Here is a 17,006-nt window from a genome sequence, read left to right on the forward strand (position 1 = left end):
GGAATCCATCAAAGCTATCGGATATCTATTTTCTTGAGGGGGTTCAGCTGACACTTATCAGTAAGAATCCTTGGTATCGTGTCCCTCAAGTGCAAACAGAAACTTTGTATCCTTTAGAAAAATCCTCCATGAAGCCAGCCCGTGACTATGGTTAGATATATTACATGTTCAGATTTAGGGTCGTTACCCCAGGTTAAGACTGTCTTTAGGGTCGCACCCGAAAAAAAAATAAATTGGGAAACACTGCCTTAGTGTATTGTGGAAAAAATAGTTTCACAATGCACAGTAAAATCATTCTATATGTATATATATATATATATATATATATATATATATATATATATATATATATATATATATATATATATATATATGTATATATATATATAAACATATGTGTATATATACATATATGTATGTGGCATATCCTTATCACTATCCTTATCATCATCACCATCCCCATCATCTATATGATTGCAATTATTACACAGATGCACTTCTGTGTTTATGTGTGTGCAAGTGTATGCTTGTGAGTGTAAGTATACGTGTGTGTATTGTCTGAGGCTGTTAAACTTCACTGCATTTCTTCACTTTTTTTATCCATCTGTTACGAGATGTCACTCTATGCGTTTTCATAATAAAAGAAACTCAAAGCCATTTTGACGTGTGCATTACATATTTTCTTGATAGTCTTTTTATCATCTATCTTCCCTCTTTCCGATTCGCCTCTTCTTTTCACTCTGTCATTCACGAGACGCAGAGGCGTGACCGTGGGCGCTGTGAGGGCGTTCTGAGAGTATAAAAGACGAGACCGTCCCTTGCCTCATCACTCCAGGCTGACAACCCTCCGTCATGAAGATCATTGTAAGTCTACTAAATCTTCTATGTTATTACATAAATATTCGGAGAAGTGTATTATTTCCTAACAAGACATCTTCTATGTTATTACATAAATATACGGAGAATTGTATTATTTCCTAACAAGAATTTCAAATCAGTTTCAATAGACTTGAAAGTCATGATAAGCAAGTTTGGATACATAAGTACGCATATGTACGCACACAATCACAATAAAAATAGATGAATGGATAGATGGATATAGATACATCTCTCGTCCGCTCTCTCTCTGTGTATATATACTTTATAAATATATATGTATATCTATATGTGTGTGTATATATACATATGTGTGTATATACATTTATGTATGTGCACACAAATACAAGTGTTTACATATGTGTGTGTGTGTGTGTGCGTGTGTATAATATAACCACATATATGGAAATGCATGTGTTCGTGTGCATGTTTGCCTGAGTGTGTGGGTGTGTATATACTAATTTCATATGCATCCAGCTCGTAGTTCTGTTGGCTGTCGCAGTGGCAGCAGAGCAGAAGAGGGAAGCTGAGCCCCACTTTGGCTACGCTGGATACTACGGCTTCCCCTCCTACTCTTACGGCTACAGCCTTGGAGTCCCTACGCATGCACATGCTGTAGGCAAACGAGAAGCCGAACCGCATTACTACAGAGGCTACGGCTACCCCTACGGACACCTGTATGCCCCTCACGCCCACTCCTACGTCCACGCCCACGGCATCGGCAAGAGGGAGGCTGAGGCCGAACCAGAGCCTCACTACGGAGGCTATGGCTATGGCCTTTATCGCCCTTATGCCTTTGGCTTCTTTGGACCTTATCGTTACGGATACTGACTTGTAAAATAACGGAAAGATCAATCAATAAATGACCTGCAAGATTAGCCTGTCTTTCTCTTCAATTGCTTGGGCCCTAGAAAATAAATAGACAAAAGAAAACTATATATAATAGAGAAAATAAGAGGATGATGTCAGGGAAGCAACCGCGAGCATACAGTAATATTCACTAGACATTGCAATTATTCTTACCTTCATTTTATCTTCACGAAAAAGTATTAAATATCGTCTGATATTTTTATACTAATACATTACAAAAGGCGAGTAACTGTTAAACTCTTTGAATGAAGAGAATTTCAAAAACCAAGACGTAAAGGCCAAGAGCTTTATACAAAACTATTGAGTATATGGGTGAATTCCTACATTAGAGCACATGCAGAAGTTTGGTTTGTTAAGTACACCTACTCTTGTTGATTTACTCCTGTGTTCAAGTATTATCTTTATGAACCGATGTGATCTCAATTCATTATTCGTTGGACTCAAAGCTATGTGTCTTATTCCCCGTTCTGATCACGCTTTAACCATTCTCCTATTTACACTATATTGCTTTCAATGTTGATGCCTGGCATGTATACTCATTACTCACTTTATTATAGTAGCAATACTCATATATAGTTACAATACTCGTGTGACGGTGCCACATCTTGACAGGAAGTAAAAATGAGAAAAGAAACTTGTTGAAGAAACTGTTCCTAGATTAATGCATAAGGCAAATGACAGTATATGATACCTTCTCTTGCATTTCGCATGTAAACTTATAGAAGCATTGAATAATGCAAGCTAATATACAGCTGCAAGTATAACTACCATGAAAATGGTTAAATATATTAGTACATGTTCACATTTAGGGTCGTTAGCCCAGGCTAAGACTGTCTTTAGGGTGGCACTCGAAAAACTTTGGGAAAAACTGCCCTTGCATGATGTGGAAAAAAAGTATCACGATGCACAGTAAAAACATTGCACATCAGTCATCATTATTCATCAATACAACAAGAAGGCCAATGAAGTTTACCAACTATTGCGTTGGTTCCTTTCCAGACATGCATTCTGTTGAAAATTGCTTTTCGGTGAATAATATTTCACCGACAAAAATATGCAAATGATATGATATAAAAAGCCAACTGGAAATGCATTTCCTTATAATAGACATATATTATAAGGCGAAGTACCAAAGTCAAGCATTTACCAATAGTAGTGCCAGAATATATATATGTATATATGATCACTTGCATTATCATTTCAACATACATCTGTGGATGAAGGTTGAACTAATAAATTCACTAACTGCCACTTTACTTCAAGAGCATTACCTGACATTCTGTTAAATAAGGTTCCTACAGATTCAGGTATATGGATTTTCTACATATACAAGCATATGCAGTATATTAATCGTTCCAGTAAAATAATGCCTTTTATTTTTTTTCTGAAAATAAATTTATAGATAAATAAATAAATAATAAAATAATTTACAGTCACATATTCGCGCGCGCGTGTTTGTGTGCATAAATTAATATATATACATATAAATATACATATACACCCATGCATATATATATATATATATATTATATATAAAGAGAGAAAGAGACGTCCATATATGAGTTTTCTATAATTAACTCATTTGGTATATGTGCAATATACATAAACAAATTGACATAGATATATACATTGATATTACACAATACGTAAATAGCGTGCAGTATTTCTATATGTGTGTAGGTGTCATAAATATTAATACGTGTGTATATATGGATATACATATATGAATGTATATATATATATATATATATATATATATATATATATATATATATATTATACATACGTGTATAATTAGATTGTATATAATCATAAATATTTACACACACACACACACACACACACACACACACACACACACATATATATATATATATATATATATATATATATATATATATATATATATGTGTGTGTGTGTGTGTGTGTGTGTGTGTGTATATTAATGAAAAGTAAACCATGACTTATATGATTTTATATATATAAATTTCAGAATACAATTAACAAGAATAATTTATTTAGAATATTTACTCTATGTTTGTGCAATCACTCTTACGTTTACATTGAAATTAAAAGAAATGGGAATCTTTCGATTTTTTTTTCTTTTTTTTTTTTTTACATTATGTATTCTAACAAATAGTTATCATACACTAAATTCATTTTATACAAAAAAAAATCATATAAATACAATACAAAATGTCTTACGTGTATCTACAAGATTATGTTCAGCGCAATCTGAACCAGTGGACGATGCTGATTGACATGTCTTTCAGCCTCGTTGGTCAGATGCGTGACACTGGCTGAGGCTAGAGAGTATAAAAGCCAAGTCCGTCCCTTCACTCATCACTCCACGCTGACAACCCGCCGTCATGAAGATCATAGTAAGGCAGATCTTGCTGTGTTGCAGAGAATATAAACAGAATAACAATCAATTCCCGATAAGTAAATTTTATTTTACATAATTTATAGTTTTTGTGATATAAAAACCATACAGCATCCACAACTTTGTAAATATGTATATGTACAGTATTTATATATATGCGTGTATGTAAACATATGTGTAAGTATACATGTATATATGTATATGTATATATAAGTATACATATATGTATATGTATAGGAATATATACATATATTCATAAGCATATACATATGTGTGTGTGTGTGGTGGTAGTAGTAGTTGTTCTTATTATTGTAATACAAGTTTATTTTCTGTCCTACTAATTCTATATGCATCCAGCTCGTAGTTCTGTTGGCTGTCGCAGTGGCAGCAGAGCAGAAGAGGGAAGCTGAGCCCCACTTTGGCTACGCTGGATACTACGGCTTCCCCTCCTACTCTTACGGCTACAGCCTTGGAGTCCCTACGCATGCACATGCTGTAGGCAAACGAGAAGCCGAACCGCATTACTACAGAGGCTACGGCTACCCCTACGGACACCTGTATGCCCCTCACGCCCACTCCTACGTCCACGCCCACGGCATCGGCAAGAGGGAGGCTGAGGCCGAACCAGAGCCTCACTACGGAGGCTATGGCTATGGCCTTTATCGCCCTTATGCCTTTGGCTTCTTTGGACCTTATCGTTACGGATACTGACTTGTAAAATAACGGAAAGATCAATCAATAAATGACCTGCAAGATTAGCCTGTCTTTCTCTTCAATTGCTTGGGCCCTAGAAAATAAAAGGACAAAAGAAAACTTTATATATAATAAAGAAAATAAGAGGATAATGTCAGGGAAGCAACCGCCAGCATACAGTAATATTCACTAATGGGTACTCTGTTAGATTCCCAGACATTTTCAAGAAAAAGTATTAAATATCGTCTGATATTTTTATACTATTACATTACAAAAGGCGAGTAACTGTTAAACTCTTTGAATAACGGAAATTTCAAAAACCAAGACGTGAAGGCGAAGAGCATTATACAAAACTATTGAGTATATGGGTGAATTCCTACATTAGAGCACATGCAGAAGTTTGGTTTGTTAAGTACACCTACTCTTGTTGATTTACTCCTGTGTTCAAGTATTATCTTTATGAACCGATGTGATTTTTATTCAGTATTCGTTGGACTCAAAGCTACATGTCTTATTTCCCGTTCTGATCACGCTTTAACCATTCTCCTATTTACACTATATTGCTTCCAATGTTAATGCCTGGCATGTATACTCATTACTCACTTTATTATAGTAGCAATACTCATATATAGTTACACTACTAGTGTGACGGTGCCACATCTTGACAGGAAGTTAAAATGAGTACAGAAACTTGTTGAGGAAACTGTTTCTAAATTAATGCATAAGACAAGTGACAGTATATGATACCGTCTCTTGCATTTCGCATGTAAACTTATAGAAGCATAGAATAATGTAAACTAATATACTGCTGCAAGTATAACTACCATGAAAATGGCTAAATATATTAGTACATGTTCACATTTAGGGTCGTTAGCCCAGGCTAAGACTGTCTTTAGGGTCGCACCCGAAAAAGTTTGGGAAGAACTGCTCTAGCGTGATGTGAAAAAAAAGTATCACGATGCACAGTAAATACAATGTACATCAGTCATCATTATTCATCATTACACCAAGAAGACCAATGCAGTTCAACAGATTTGGTTGTGGTTGCTTTCCAGGCATGCTTTCAGTTGATAATGGCTTTTCGGTGAATAATAGCTCACCGACAAAGATATGCAAATGATATGATATGAAAAGCCAACTGGAAATGCATTTCCTTACAATAGACATATATTATAAGGCGAAGTACCAAATTCAAGGATTTATCAATAGTAGTGTCAGAATAAATATATGTATATATAATCACCTGCATTAACATTTCAACATACATCTGTGTATGACAGTTAAACTAATAAATTCACTAACTGCCACTTCAGGAGCATTATCTGACATTCTGTCAAATAAGATTCCTACAGATACAGGTATATGAATTTTCTACATATACAGGCATATGCAGTATGACATTAATCCATCCAGTAAAATAATGTCTTTTATTTTTTTCTTTAAAAAATTAAAATGATAAATAAATAAATAAAAATAAAATAGAATATTTTCTAGTTATTCGCGTGCGCATGTTTATGTGCATAGATTAATATATATATATATATATATATATATATATATATATATATATATATATATATATATATATATATATATATATATATACATACATCCATGGATATATATACATATAATATATATATATATATATATATATATATATATATATATATATATATATATATATATAGTAAGAGAGAGAGAGACATCCATTTATGTGTTATCTATAATGAACTCATGTAGCATATGTACAATGTACATAAACAAATTGGCATAAATAAACGTGCAGTATTTCTATGTGTCATAAATATATATACATGTGCATATATGGATATACATATATGAGTGTATATCTATATTTATATTCATATACATACATATTTAATTAGATATGTATATATTCATAATACACATATAAACATTTATATATATATATTTATATTAATGAAAAGTAAACCATGCATTGATATGATTATATATATATAAATTTCAGAATGCAATTAACAAGAATAATTCATTTAGAATATTTAATCTTTGTGTGCAATCACTCTTACGTTTACACTGAAATTAAAACAAATAGGAATCTTTTGAGGATTTTTTTTTCTTTTACATTATGTTTCCTTACAAATAGTTATCATACACTAAATTAATTTTTATACAAAAAATCACACATATAAAAACTCAAATATTGAACATATTTTTACAAATACAATACAAATTGTCTTCCATGTATCTACAAGATTATGTTCAGCGCAATCTGAACCAGTGGACGATGCTGATTGACATGTCTTTCAGCCTCGTTGGTCAGATGCGTGACACTGGCTGAGGCTGGAGAGTATAAAAGCCAAGTCCGTCCCTTCACTCATCACTCCACGCTGACAACCCGCCGTCATGAAGATCATAGTAAGTCAGATCTTGCTGTGTTCCAGTGAATATAAAAAAAAAAATAATAATAATAATAATAACAGTCAATTCCGATAAGCAAATTTTATTTTACATAATTTATAGTTTATATGATATAAAAACCATACAGCATCCACAATTTGTAAAGTTGTATATGTACGGTATTTATATATATGCGTGTATGTAAACATATGTATAAGTATACATGTATGTATGTATATGCATATATATAAAGTTTATATATAAGTATACATATATGTATATGTATAGGCATTTATACATATATTCATAAATATATATATATATGTGTGTGTGTGTGTGTGTGTGTGTGTGTGTGTGTGTGTGTGTGTGTGTGTGTGGTAGTAGTAGTAGAAGTTATTATTATAGTAGTTTATTTTCTATCCAACTAATTTCATATGCATCCAGCTCGTAGTTCTGTTGGCTGTCGCAGTGGCAGCAGAGCAGAAGAGGGAAGCTCAGCCCCACTTTGGCTACGCTGGATACTACGGCTTCCCCTCCTACTCTTACGGCTACAGCCTTGGAGTCCCTGCGCATGCACATGCTGTAGGCAAACGAGAAGCCGAACCGCATTACAACAGAGGCTACGGCTACCCATACGGATACCTGTATGCCCCTCACGCCCACTCCTACGTCCACGCCCACGGCATCGGCAAGAGGGAGGCTGAGGCCGAACCAGAGCCTCACTATGGAGGCTATGGCTATGGCCTTTATCGCCCTTATGCCTTTGGCTTCTTTGGACCTTATCGTTACGGATACTGACTTGTAACATAACGGAAAGATCAATCAATAAATGACCTGCAAGATTAGCCTGTCTTTCTCTTCAATTGCGTGGGACCTAGAAAATAAATAGACAAAAGAAAACTTTATATATAATGGAGAAAATAAGAGGATAATGTCAGGAAAGCAAACGTGAGCATACAGTAATAATCGCCAATGGGTGCTCTGTTAGATTCCTAGACATTGTGATTATTCATACCTTTATTTTCTCTTCAAGAAAAAAGTATTAAATATCATCGTCTGATATTTTTTATAGTATTACATTACAAAAGGCGATTAAATGTGAAACTCTTTAAATAAAGAAAATTTCAAAAACCAAGACGTAAAGGCCAAGAGCATTATACAAAACTCGTTCAGTATACAGAAGTTCGCTTTATTAAGTACACGTCTTGTTGATTTTCTCCTGTGTTCAAGCATTATCTTTATGAACCGATGTGATTTCTATTCAGTATTCGTTGGACTCAAAGCTATATGTCTTATTCCCCGTTATGATCAAGCTTTAACCACTCTCTTATTTACACAATATTGCTTTCAATGTTGATGCCTGGTATATATATCCATCACTCACTTTATTACAGTAGCAATACCCAATACCCATAGTTACACTGTTCGTGTGGCGGTACCACATCTTGACTGTAAGTAAAAAAGAGTACAGAAATTTGTTGAGGAAGCTGATCCCAAGCCAATGCATAAGAGAAGTGACACAGTATCTGATACCTTTCATATTTCGTATGTAAAAATCTAAGATTTTAAATTATTTCCATGTTGACGTCGAATCTTCCCCTTTCTCCAGCTCCTAGGCATTTTTGATGAAATATAGTCATCACGAGATATAAAAGAGTCCATAGCTGGATATGCCAGTAAAAGTTACCTTTCTATATTGACACATTTATTGAAATTCAATGTACTACTAATATTAATTCATAAAAGTATAGAATAACGTAAGCCAATATACAGCTGCAAGTATAACTACCATGAAAATGGTTGGATATATTACTACATGTCCACACATTTAGGGTCGCTAGCCCAGGCTAAGACTGTCTTTAGGGTCACACCCAAAAAAGTTTGGGAAAAACTGCCCTAGCGTGATGTAGAAAAAAATAGTTTCACAATGCACAGTAATCAATCATCATTATTCATCATTACACCAAGAAGACCAATGCAGTTCAACAGATTTGGTTTTGGTTCTTTTCCAGGCATGCTTTCAGTTGATAATTGCTTTTCGGCGAATAATATTTCACCGACAAAGATATGCAAATGATGTGATATGGAAAGCCAACTGGAAATGAATTTCTTTGTATCACTTTAGTAAGACATTTATTATAAGGCGAAGTACCAAAGTCAAGTATTTATCAATAGTAGTGCCAGATTAGAAACATATATAGGATCACCTGCATTATCTGACATTCTGTTAAATAACAGGTATACAAATTTTCTACATATACAGGCATATGCAGTATGACATATTGATCCATCCAGTAAAATAATACCTTTTATTTATTTATTTTTATTTTTTTTTTTTAATGAAAATAAATAAAAATAAAATAAAATATTTTCTACGGTCATATATATTCGCGCGCGCGTGTTTATGTGCATAAATTAATATATATGTATATATACATATAAATATACATATATATCCATGCATATATATATAATATATATATAGTAAGAGAGAGAGACATCCATATATGTGTTATCTATAATGAACTCATCTAGCATATTTGCAATGTACATAAACAAATTGACAAAGATATATATTAATATTGCATAACACGTAAATAGCGTGCAGTACTTCTATATGTGTGTATGTTTCATAAATATATATACATGTGTATATATGGACATACATATATGAATATATATATATATATATATATATATATATATATATATATATATATATATTCATATTCATATTATACACAAGTATATAATTAGATATGTATATATTCATGATAATACACACATAAGCATTTACATATATATTAATGAAAAGTAAACCATGCTTTGATATGATTCTATATATATATAAATTTCAGAATACAATTAACACGAATAATTCATTTACAATATTTAATCTTTGTGTGCAATAACTCTTACGTTTACACTGAAATTAAAACAAATAGGAATCTTTTGAGGATTTTTTTGACATTATGTATCCTTACAAATAGTTGTCACTAAATTCATTTTATCCAAAAAAATAACACATATAAAAAAAATATTGAACATATCTTTACAAATACAATACAAAATGTCTTACATGTATCTACAAGATTATGATCAGCCCAATCTGAACCAGTGGACGATGCTGATTGACATCTCTTTCAGCCTCGTTGGTCAGATGCGTGACACTGGCTGAGGCTGGAGAGTATAAAAGCCAAGTCCGTCCCTTCACTCATCACTCCACGCTGACAACCCGCCGTCATGAAGATCATAGTAAGTCAGATCTTGCTGTGTTACAGTGAATATAAAAAAATAATAATAATAACAGTCATTTCCCGATAAGCAAATCTTATTTTACATAATTTATAGTTTACGTGATATAAAAACCATACAGCATCCACAACTTTGTAAATATGTATATGTACAGTATTTATATAAATGCGTGTATGTAAACATGTATAAACATGTATGTATGTATATGTATATATATACTGTTTATATATATATATATATATATATATATATACTGTTTATATATATATATATATATATATATATATATATATATATATATATATATACATATATATATATAAGAATACATATATGTATATGTATACGCATATATATATATATTCATATGCATGTATATGTGTGTGTAGTAGTAGTAGAAGTTATTACTGCATTAGAAGTTTATTCTCCGTCCTACTAATTTCATATGCATCCAGCTCGTAGTTCTGTTGGCTGTCGCAGTGGCAGCAGAGCAGAAGAGGGAAGCTGAGCCCCACTTTGGCTACGCTGGATACTACGGCTTCCCCTCCTACTCTTACGGCTACAGCCTTGGAGTCCCTGCTCATGCACATGCTGTAGGCAAACGAGAAGCCGAACCGCATTACTACAGAGGCTACGGCTACCCATACGGATACCTCTATGCCCCTCACGCCCACTCCTACGTCCACGCCCACGGCATCGGCAAGAGGGAGGCTGAGGCCGAACCAGAGCCTCACTACGGAGGCTATGGCTATGGCCTTTATCGCCCTTATGCCTTTGGCTTCTTTGGACCTTATCGTTACGGATACTGACATGTAACATAACGGAAAGATCAATTAATAAATGACCTGCAAGATTAGCCTGTCTTTCTCTTCAGTTGCTTGGGCCCTAGAAAATGAATAGACAAAAAAAACTATATATAATAGAGAAAATAAGAGGATAATGTCAGGAAAGCAAACGTGAGCATACAGTAATAATCACTAATGGGTACTCTGTTAGATTCCCAGACATTTCGATTATTCATACCATTATTTCCTCTTCAAGAAAAAAATATTAAACATCATCTTCTGATATTTTCACAGTATTACATTACAAAAGGCGAGTAACTGTTAAACTCTTTGAATGAAGGGAATTTCAGAAACCAAGGCGAGAAGGCCAAGACCTTTACACGAAATTGTTGAGAGTGTGAGTGCTTTCCTACATTAGAGCACAGGCGGATGTCCGTTTTATTAAGTATACGAACTCTTGTTGGTTTACTCTTGTGTTCATGAATTCTCTTTATTAATAGTTGTCATTTCTATTCAGTATTCCTTGGACTCAAACCTACATGTTTTATTCCCCGTTTTGATTATGTTTCAAACATTCTTCTATTTACACAATATTGCTTTCAGTGTTGATTATAGTACCAATACCCAATACTCATATACAGTTACATTGCTTGTGTGACGGTGCCACGTCCTAACAGGAATTAAAACTGAGTACAGAAACTTGTTAAGGAGACTGATCCCAGGCCAATGCATAAGAGAAGTGACACAGTATCTGATCCCTTTTATATTTCGTATGTAAAAATCTAAGATTTTATGTTATTTCCCTGTTGACGTCGAATCTTTCCCTTTCTCCAGCTCCTAGACATTCTAGATGAAATATAGTCGTCACGAGATATTTCTAGGTCCCTAGTGCAGTGGTTCCCAACCCCATGAGGGTTACCAGGGTTTTCTGGGGATTGCCAGAGGGTCTTAAAAGAATAAAAGAATCCATAGCTGGATATCCCAGTAAAAGTTACCGTTCTTTATTGACACATTTATTGAAATTCAATGTATTGCTAATATTCATTTATAAAAGTATAGAATAACGTAAGCCAATATACAGCTGCAAGTATAACCATCCACAACTTGGTAAAGATGTAAATGTATTTATATATATGGGTGTGTGTAAACATATGCATATGATATATATATATATATATATATATATATATATATATATATATATATATATATGTATATATATATACTGTTTATATATATATATATATATATATATATATATATAGGTATACATATGTGTATATATATGCATATATACATATATTCATATACATGTGTGTGTGTGATAGCTGGTAGCAGTAGAAGTAGGAGCTTTTAGTGTAGTAATTTATTCTCCGTCCTACTAATTCTATATGCATCCAGCTCGTAGTTCTGTTGGCTGTCGCAGTGGCAGCAGAACAGAAGAGGGAAGCTGAGCCCCACTTTGGCTACGCTGGATACTACGGCTTCCCCTCCTACTCTTACGGCTACAGCCTTGGAGTCCCTGCTCATGCACATGCTGTAGGCAAACGAGAAGCCGAACCGCATTACTACAGAGGCTACGGCTACCCATACGGATACCTCTATGCCCCTCACGCCCACTCTTACGTCCACGCCCACGGCATCGGCAAGAGGGAGGCTGAGGCCGAACCAGAGCCTCACTACGGAGGCTATGGCTATGGCCTTTATCGCCCTTATGCCTTTGGCTTCTTTGGACCTTATCTTTACGGATACTGACATGTAAAATAACGGAAAGATCAATCAATAAATGACCTGCAAGATTAGCCTGTCTTTCTCTTCAATTGCGTGGGCCCTAGAAAATAAATAGACAAAAGAAAACTATATGTAATAGAGAAAATAAGAGGATAATGTCAGGGAAGCAACCGCGAGCATACAGTAATATTCACTAGACATTGCAATTATTCTTACCTCCATTTTATCTTCAAGAAAAAGTATTAAATATCGTCTGATATTTTTATACTATTACATTACAAAAGGCGAGTAACTTAAACTCTTTGAATAACGGAAATTTCAAAAACCAAGACGTAAAGGCGAAGAGCATTATACAAAACTATTGAGTATATGGGTGAATTCCTACGTTAGAGTACATGCAAAAGTACGCTTCATTAAATACACGTCTTATTATCTTTATGAACCGATGTGATATCTATTCAGTATTCGTTGGACTCAAAGCTATGTGTCTTATTCCCCGTTCTAATCACGCTTTTACCATTCTCCTATTTACACAATATTGCTTACAATGTTGATGCCTGGCATATATATTCATTACTCACTTTATTATAGTAGCAATACTCATATATAGTTACACAACTCTTGTGATGGTGCCATATCTTGGCAGGAAGTAAAAATGAGTACAGAAACAATTAATGCATAAAACAAGTGACAGTATATGATACCTTCTCTTGCATTTCGCATGTAAACTTATAGAATCATAGAATAATGTAAGCTAATATACAGCTGCAAGTATAACTACCATGAAAATGGTTAAATATATTAGTACATGTTCACATTTAGGGTTGTTAGCCCAGGCTAAGACTGTCTTTAGGGTCGCAACCGAAAAAGTTTGGGAAGAACTGCTCTAGCGTGATGTGAAAAAAGTATCACGATGCACAGTAAATACAATGTACATCAGTCATCATTATTCATCATTACACCAAGAAGACCAATGCAGTTCAACAGATTTGGTTGTGGTTGCTTTCCAGGCATGTTTTCAGTTGATAATTGCTTTTCGGTGAATAATAGCTCACCGACAAAGATATGCAAATGATATGATATGAAAAGCAAACTGGAAATGCATTTCCTTACAATAGACATATATTATAAGGCGAAGTACCAAAGTCAAGGATTTATCAATAGTAGTGTCAGAATAAATATATGTATATATAATCACCTGCATTATCATTTCAACATACATCTGTGTATGACAGTTAAACTAATAAATTCACTAACTGCCACTTCAAGAGCATTATCTGACATTCTGTCAAATAAGATTCCTACAGATACAGGTATATGAATTTTCTACATATACAGGCATATGCAGTATGACATATTAATCCATCCAGTAAAATAATGTCTTTTATTTTTTTCTTTAAAAAATTAAAATGATAAATAAATAAATAAAAATAAAATAGAATATTTTCTAGTTATTCGCGTGCGCGTGTTTATGTGCATAGATTAATATATATATATATATATATATATATATATATATATATATATATATATATATATACATACATCCATGGATATATATACATATAATATATATATATATATATATATATATATATATATATATATATATATATATATATATATATATATATAGTAAGAGAGAGAGAGACATCCATTTATGTGTTATCTATAATGAACTCATGTAGCATATGTACAATGTACATAAACAAATTGGCATAAATAAACGTGCAGTATTTCTATGTGTCATAAATATATATACATGTGCATATACGGATATACATATATGAGTGTATATATATATTTATATTCATATACATACATATTTAATTAGATATGTATATATTCATGATAATACACATATAAACATTTATATATATATATATTAATGAAAAGTAAACCATGCATTGATATGATTATATATATATATATTTCAGAATGCAATTAACAAGAATAATTCATTTAGAATATTTAATCTTTGTGTGCAATAACTCTTACGTTTACACTGAAATTAAAACAAATCGGAATCTTTTGAGGATTTTTTTTTTTTTTTTTTTTTACATTATGTATTCTAACAAATAGTTATCATACACTAAATTAATTTTTATACAAAAAATCACACATATAAAAACTCAAATATTGAACATATTTTTACAAATACAATACAAAATGTCTTACATGTATCTACAAGATTATGTTCAGCGCAATCTGAACCAGTGGACGATGCTGATTGACATGTCTTTCAGCCTCGTTGGTCAGATGCGTGACACTGGCTGAGGCTGGAGAGTATAAAAGCCAAGTCCGTCCCTTCACTCATCACTCCACGCTGACAACCCGCCGTCATGAAGATCATAGTAAGTCAGATCTTGCTGTGTTGCAGAGAATATAAACAGAATAACAGTCAATTCCCAATAAGCAAATTTTATTTTACATAAGCTATAGGTTATGTGATATAAAAAAAAAAAAAACATACAGCATCCACAACTTTGTAAAGTTGTATATGTACAGTATTTATATATATGCGTGTATGTAAACATGTATAAATATGTATGTATATGTATATATATATGTATATATATACTGTTTATATATATATAAGAATACATATATGTATATGTATACGCATATATATATATATTCATATGCATGTATATGTGTGTGTAGTAGTAGTAGAAGTTATTATTGTATTAGACGTTTATTTTCTGTCCTACTAATTTTATATGCATCCAGCTCGTAGTTCTGTTGGCTGTCGCAGTGGCAGCAGAGCAGAAGAGGGAAGCTGAGCCCCACTTTGGCTACGCTGGATACTACGGCTTCCCCTCCTACTCTTACGGCTACAGCCTTGGAGTCCCTGCTCATGCACATGCTGTAGGCAAACGAGAAGCCGAACCGCATTACTACAGAGGCTACGGCTACCCATACGGATACCTCTATGCCCCTCACGCCCACTCCTACGTCCACGCCCACGGCATCGGCAAGAGGGAGGCTGAGGCCGAACCAGAGCCTCACTACGGAGGCTATGGACCTATGGCCTCTTTGGACCTTATCGTCACGGATACTGACGTAAAATAACGGAAAGATCAATCAATAAATGACCTGCAAGATTAGCCTGTCTTTCTCTTCAATTGCTTGGGCCCTAGAAAATAAATAGACAAAAGAAAACTTTATATATAATAGAGAAAATAAGAGGATAATGACAGGAAAGCAAACGCGATCATACAGTAATAATCACTAATGGGTACTCTGTTAGATTCCCAGACATTTCGATTATTCATACCTTTATTTTCTCTTCAAGAAAAAAGTATTAAACATCATCGTCTGATATTTTTAATAGCATTACATCATAACAGACAAGTAACTGTTAACCTCTGAAAGAAGTTTCCGATATTGCTTTCAATGTTGATGCCTGGCTTATACACACATACTTTATTATATTACCAATACCCAATATTCATAGTTACACTGTTCGTGTGAAGGTACCGCATCTTGACAGGAAGTAAAAACGAGTACAGAAATTTGTTGAGGAAACTGATCCCAGGGCAATGCATAAGAGAAGTGACACAGTCTGATACCTTCTTCTTTTCGTATGTAAAAATCTAAAATTTTATGTTATTTCCCTGTTGACGTCGAATCTTTCCCTTTCTCCAGCTCCTAGACATTTCAGATGTAATATAGTCGTCACAACGAGATATATTTGGATCCCTACGGCAGTGGATCCGAGCCTCCTGAGGATCACCAGGGATTTCTGAGGATTGCCTGGGGGTCTTAAGAGAATAAAAGAAGCCATAGCTAGATATGTCAGTAAAAGTTACCGTTCTATATTGACACATTTATTGAAATCCAATGTATTGGTAATATTCATTTATAAAAGTATAAAATAACGCAAGCCAATATACAGCTGCAAGTATAACTACCATGAAAATGGTTGGATATATTAGTATATGTTCACACATTTAGGGTCGCTAGCCCAGGCTAAGACTGTCTTTAGGGTCGCACCCGAAAAAGCTTGGGAAAAACTGCCCTAGCAT

At 33.6% G+C, this 17,006-nt stretch overlaps 2 protein-coding genes across 2 annotated transcripts; both read left to right on the forward strand.

The window, feature by feature from the left end:
* Positions 1–4,115: 4,115 nt before the first annotated feature.
* On the forward strand, positions 4,116–4,840 carry LOC138862604 (uncharacterized). The gene is made up of 2 exons (XM_070125056.1): positions 4,116–4,127; positions 4,487–4,840. The coding sequence occupies exons 1-2, from the start codon at positions 4,116–4,118 to the stop codon at positions 4,838–4,840; spliced, it is 366 nt and encodes a 121-aa protein (XP_069981157.1).
* Positions 4,841–7,213: 2,373 nt separating this feature from the next.
* LOC138862605 (uncharacterized) lies at positions 7,214–8,005 on the forward strand. Its single transcript, XM_070125058.1, has 2 exons — positions 7,214–7,225; positions 7,652–8,005. Exons 1-2 carry the CDS (start codon positions 7,214–7,216, stop codon positions 8,003–8,005), a joined length of 366 nt encoding a protein of 121 aa, XP_069981159.1.
* Positions 8,006–17,006: the final 9,001 nt, after the last annotated feature.

The sequence above is a fragment of the Penaeus vannamei genome, chromosome 9 (assembly GCF_042767895.1).
Source record: "Penaeus vannamei isolate JL-2024 chromosome 9, ASM4276789v1, whole genome shotgun sequence".
Taxonomy (NCBI): domain Eukaryota; kingdom Metazoa; phylum Arthropoda; class Malacostraca; order Decapoda; family Penaeidae; genus Penaeus; species Penaeus vannamei.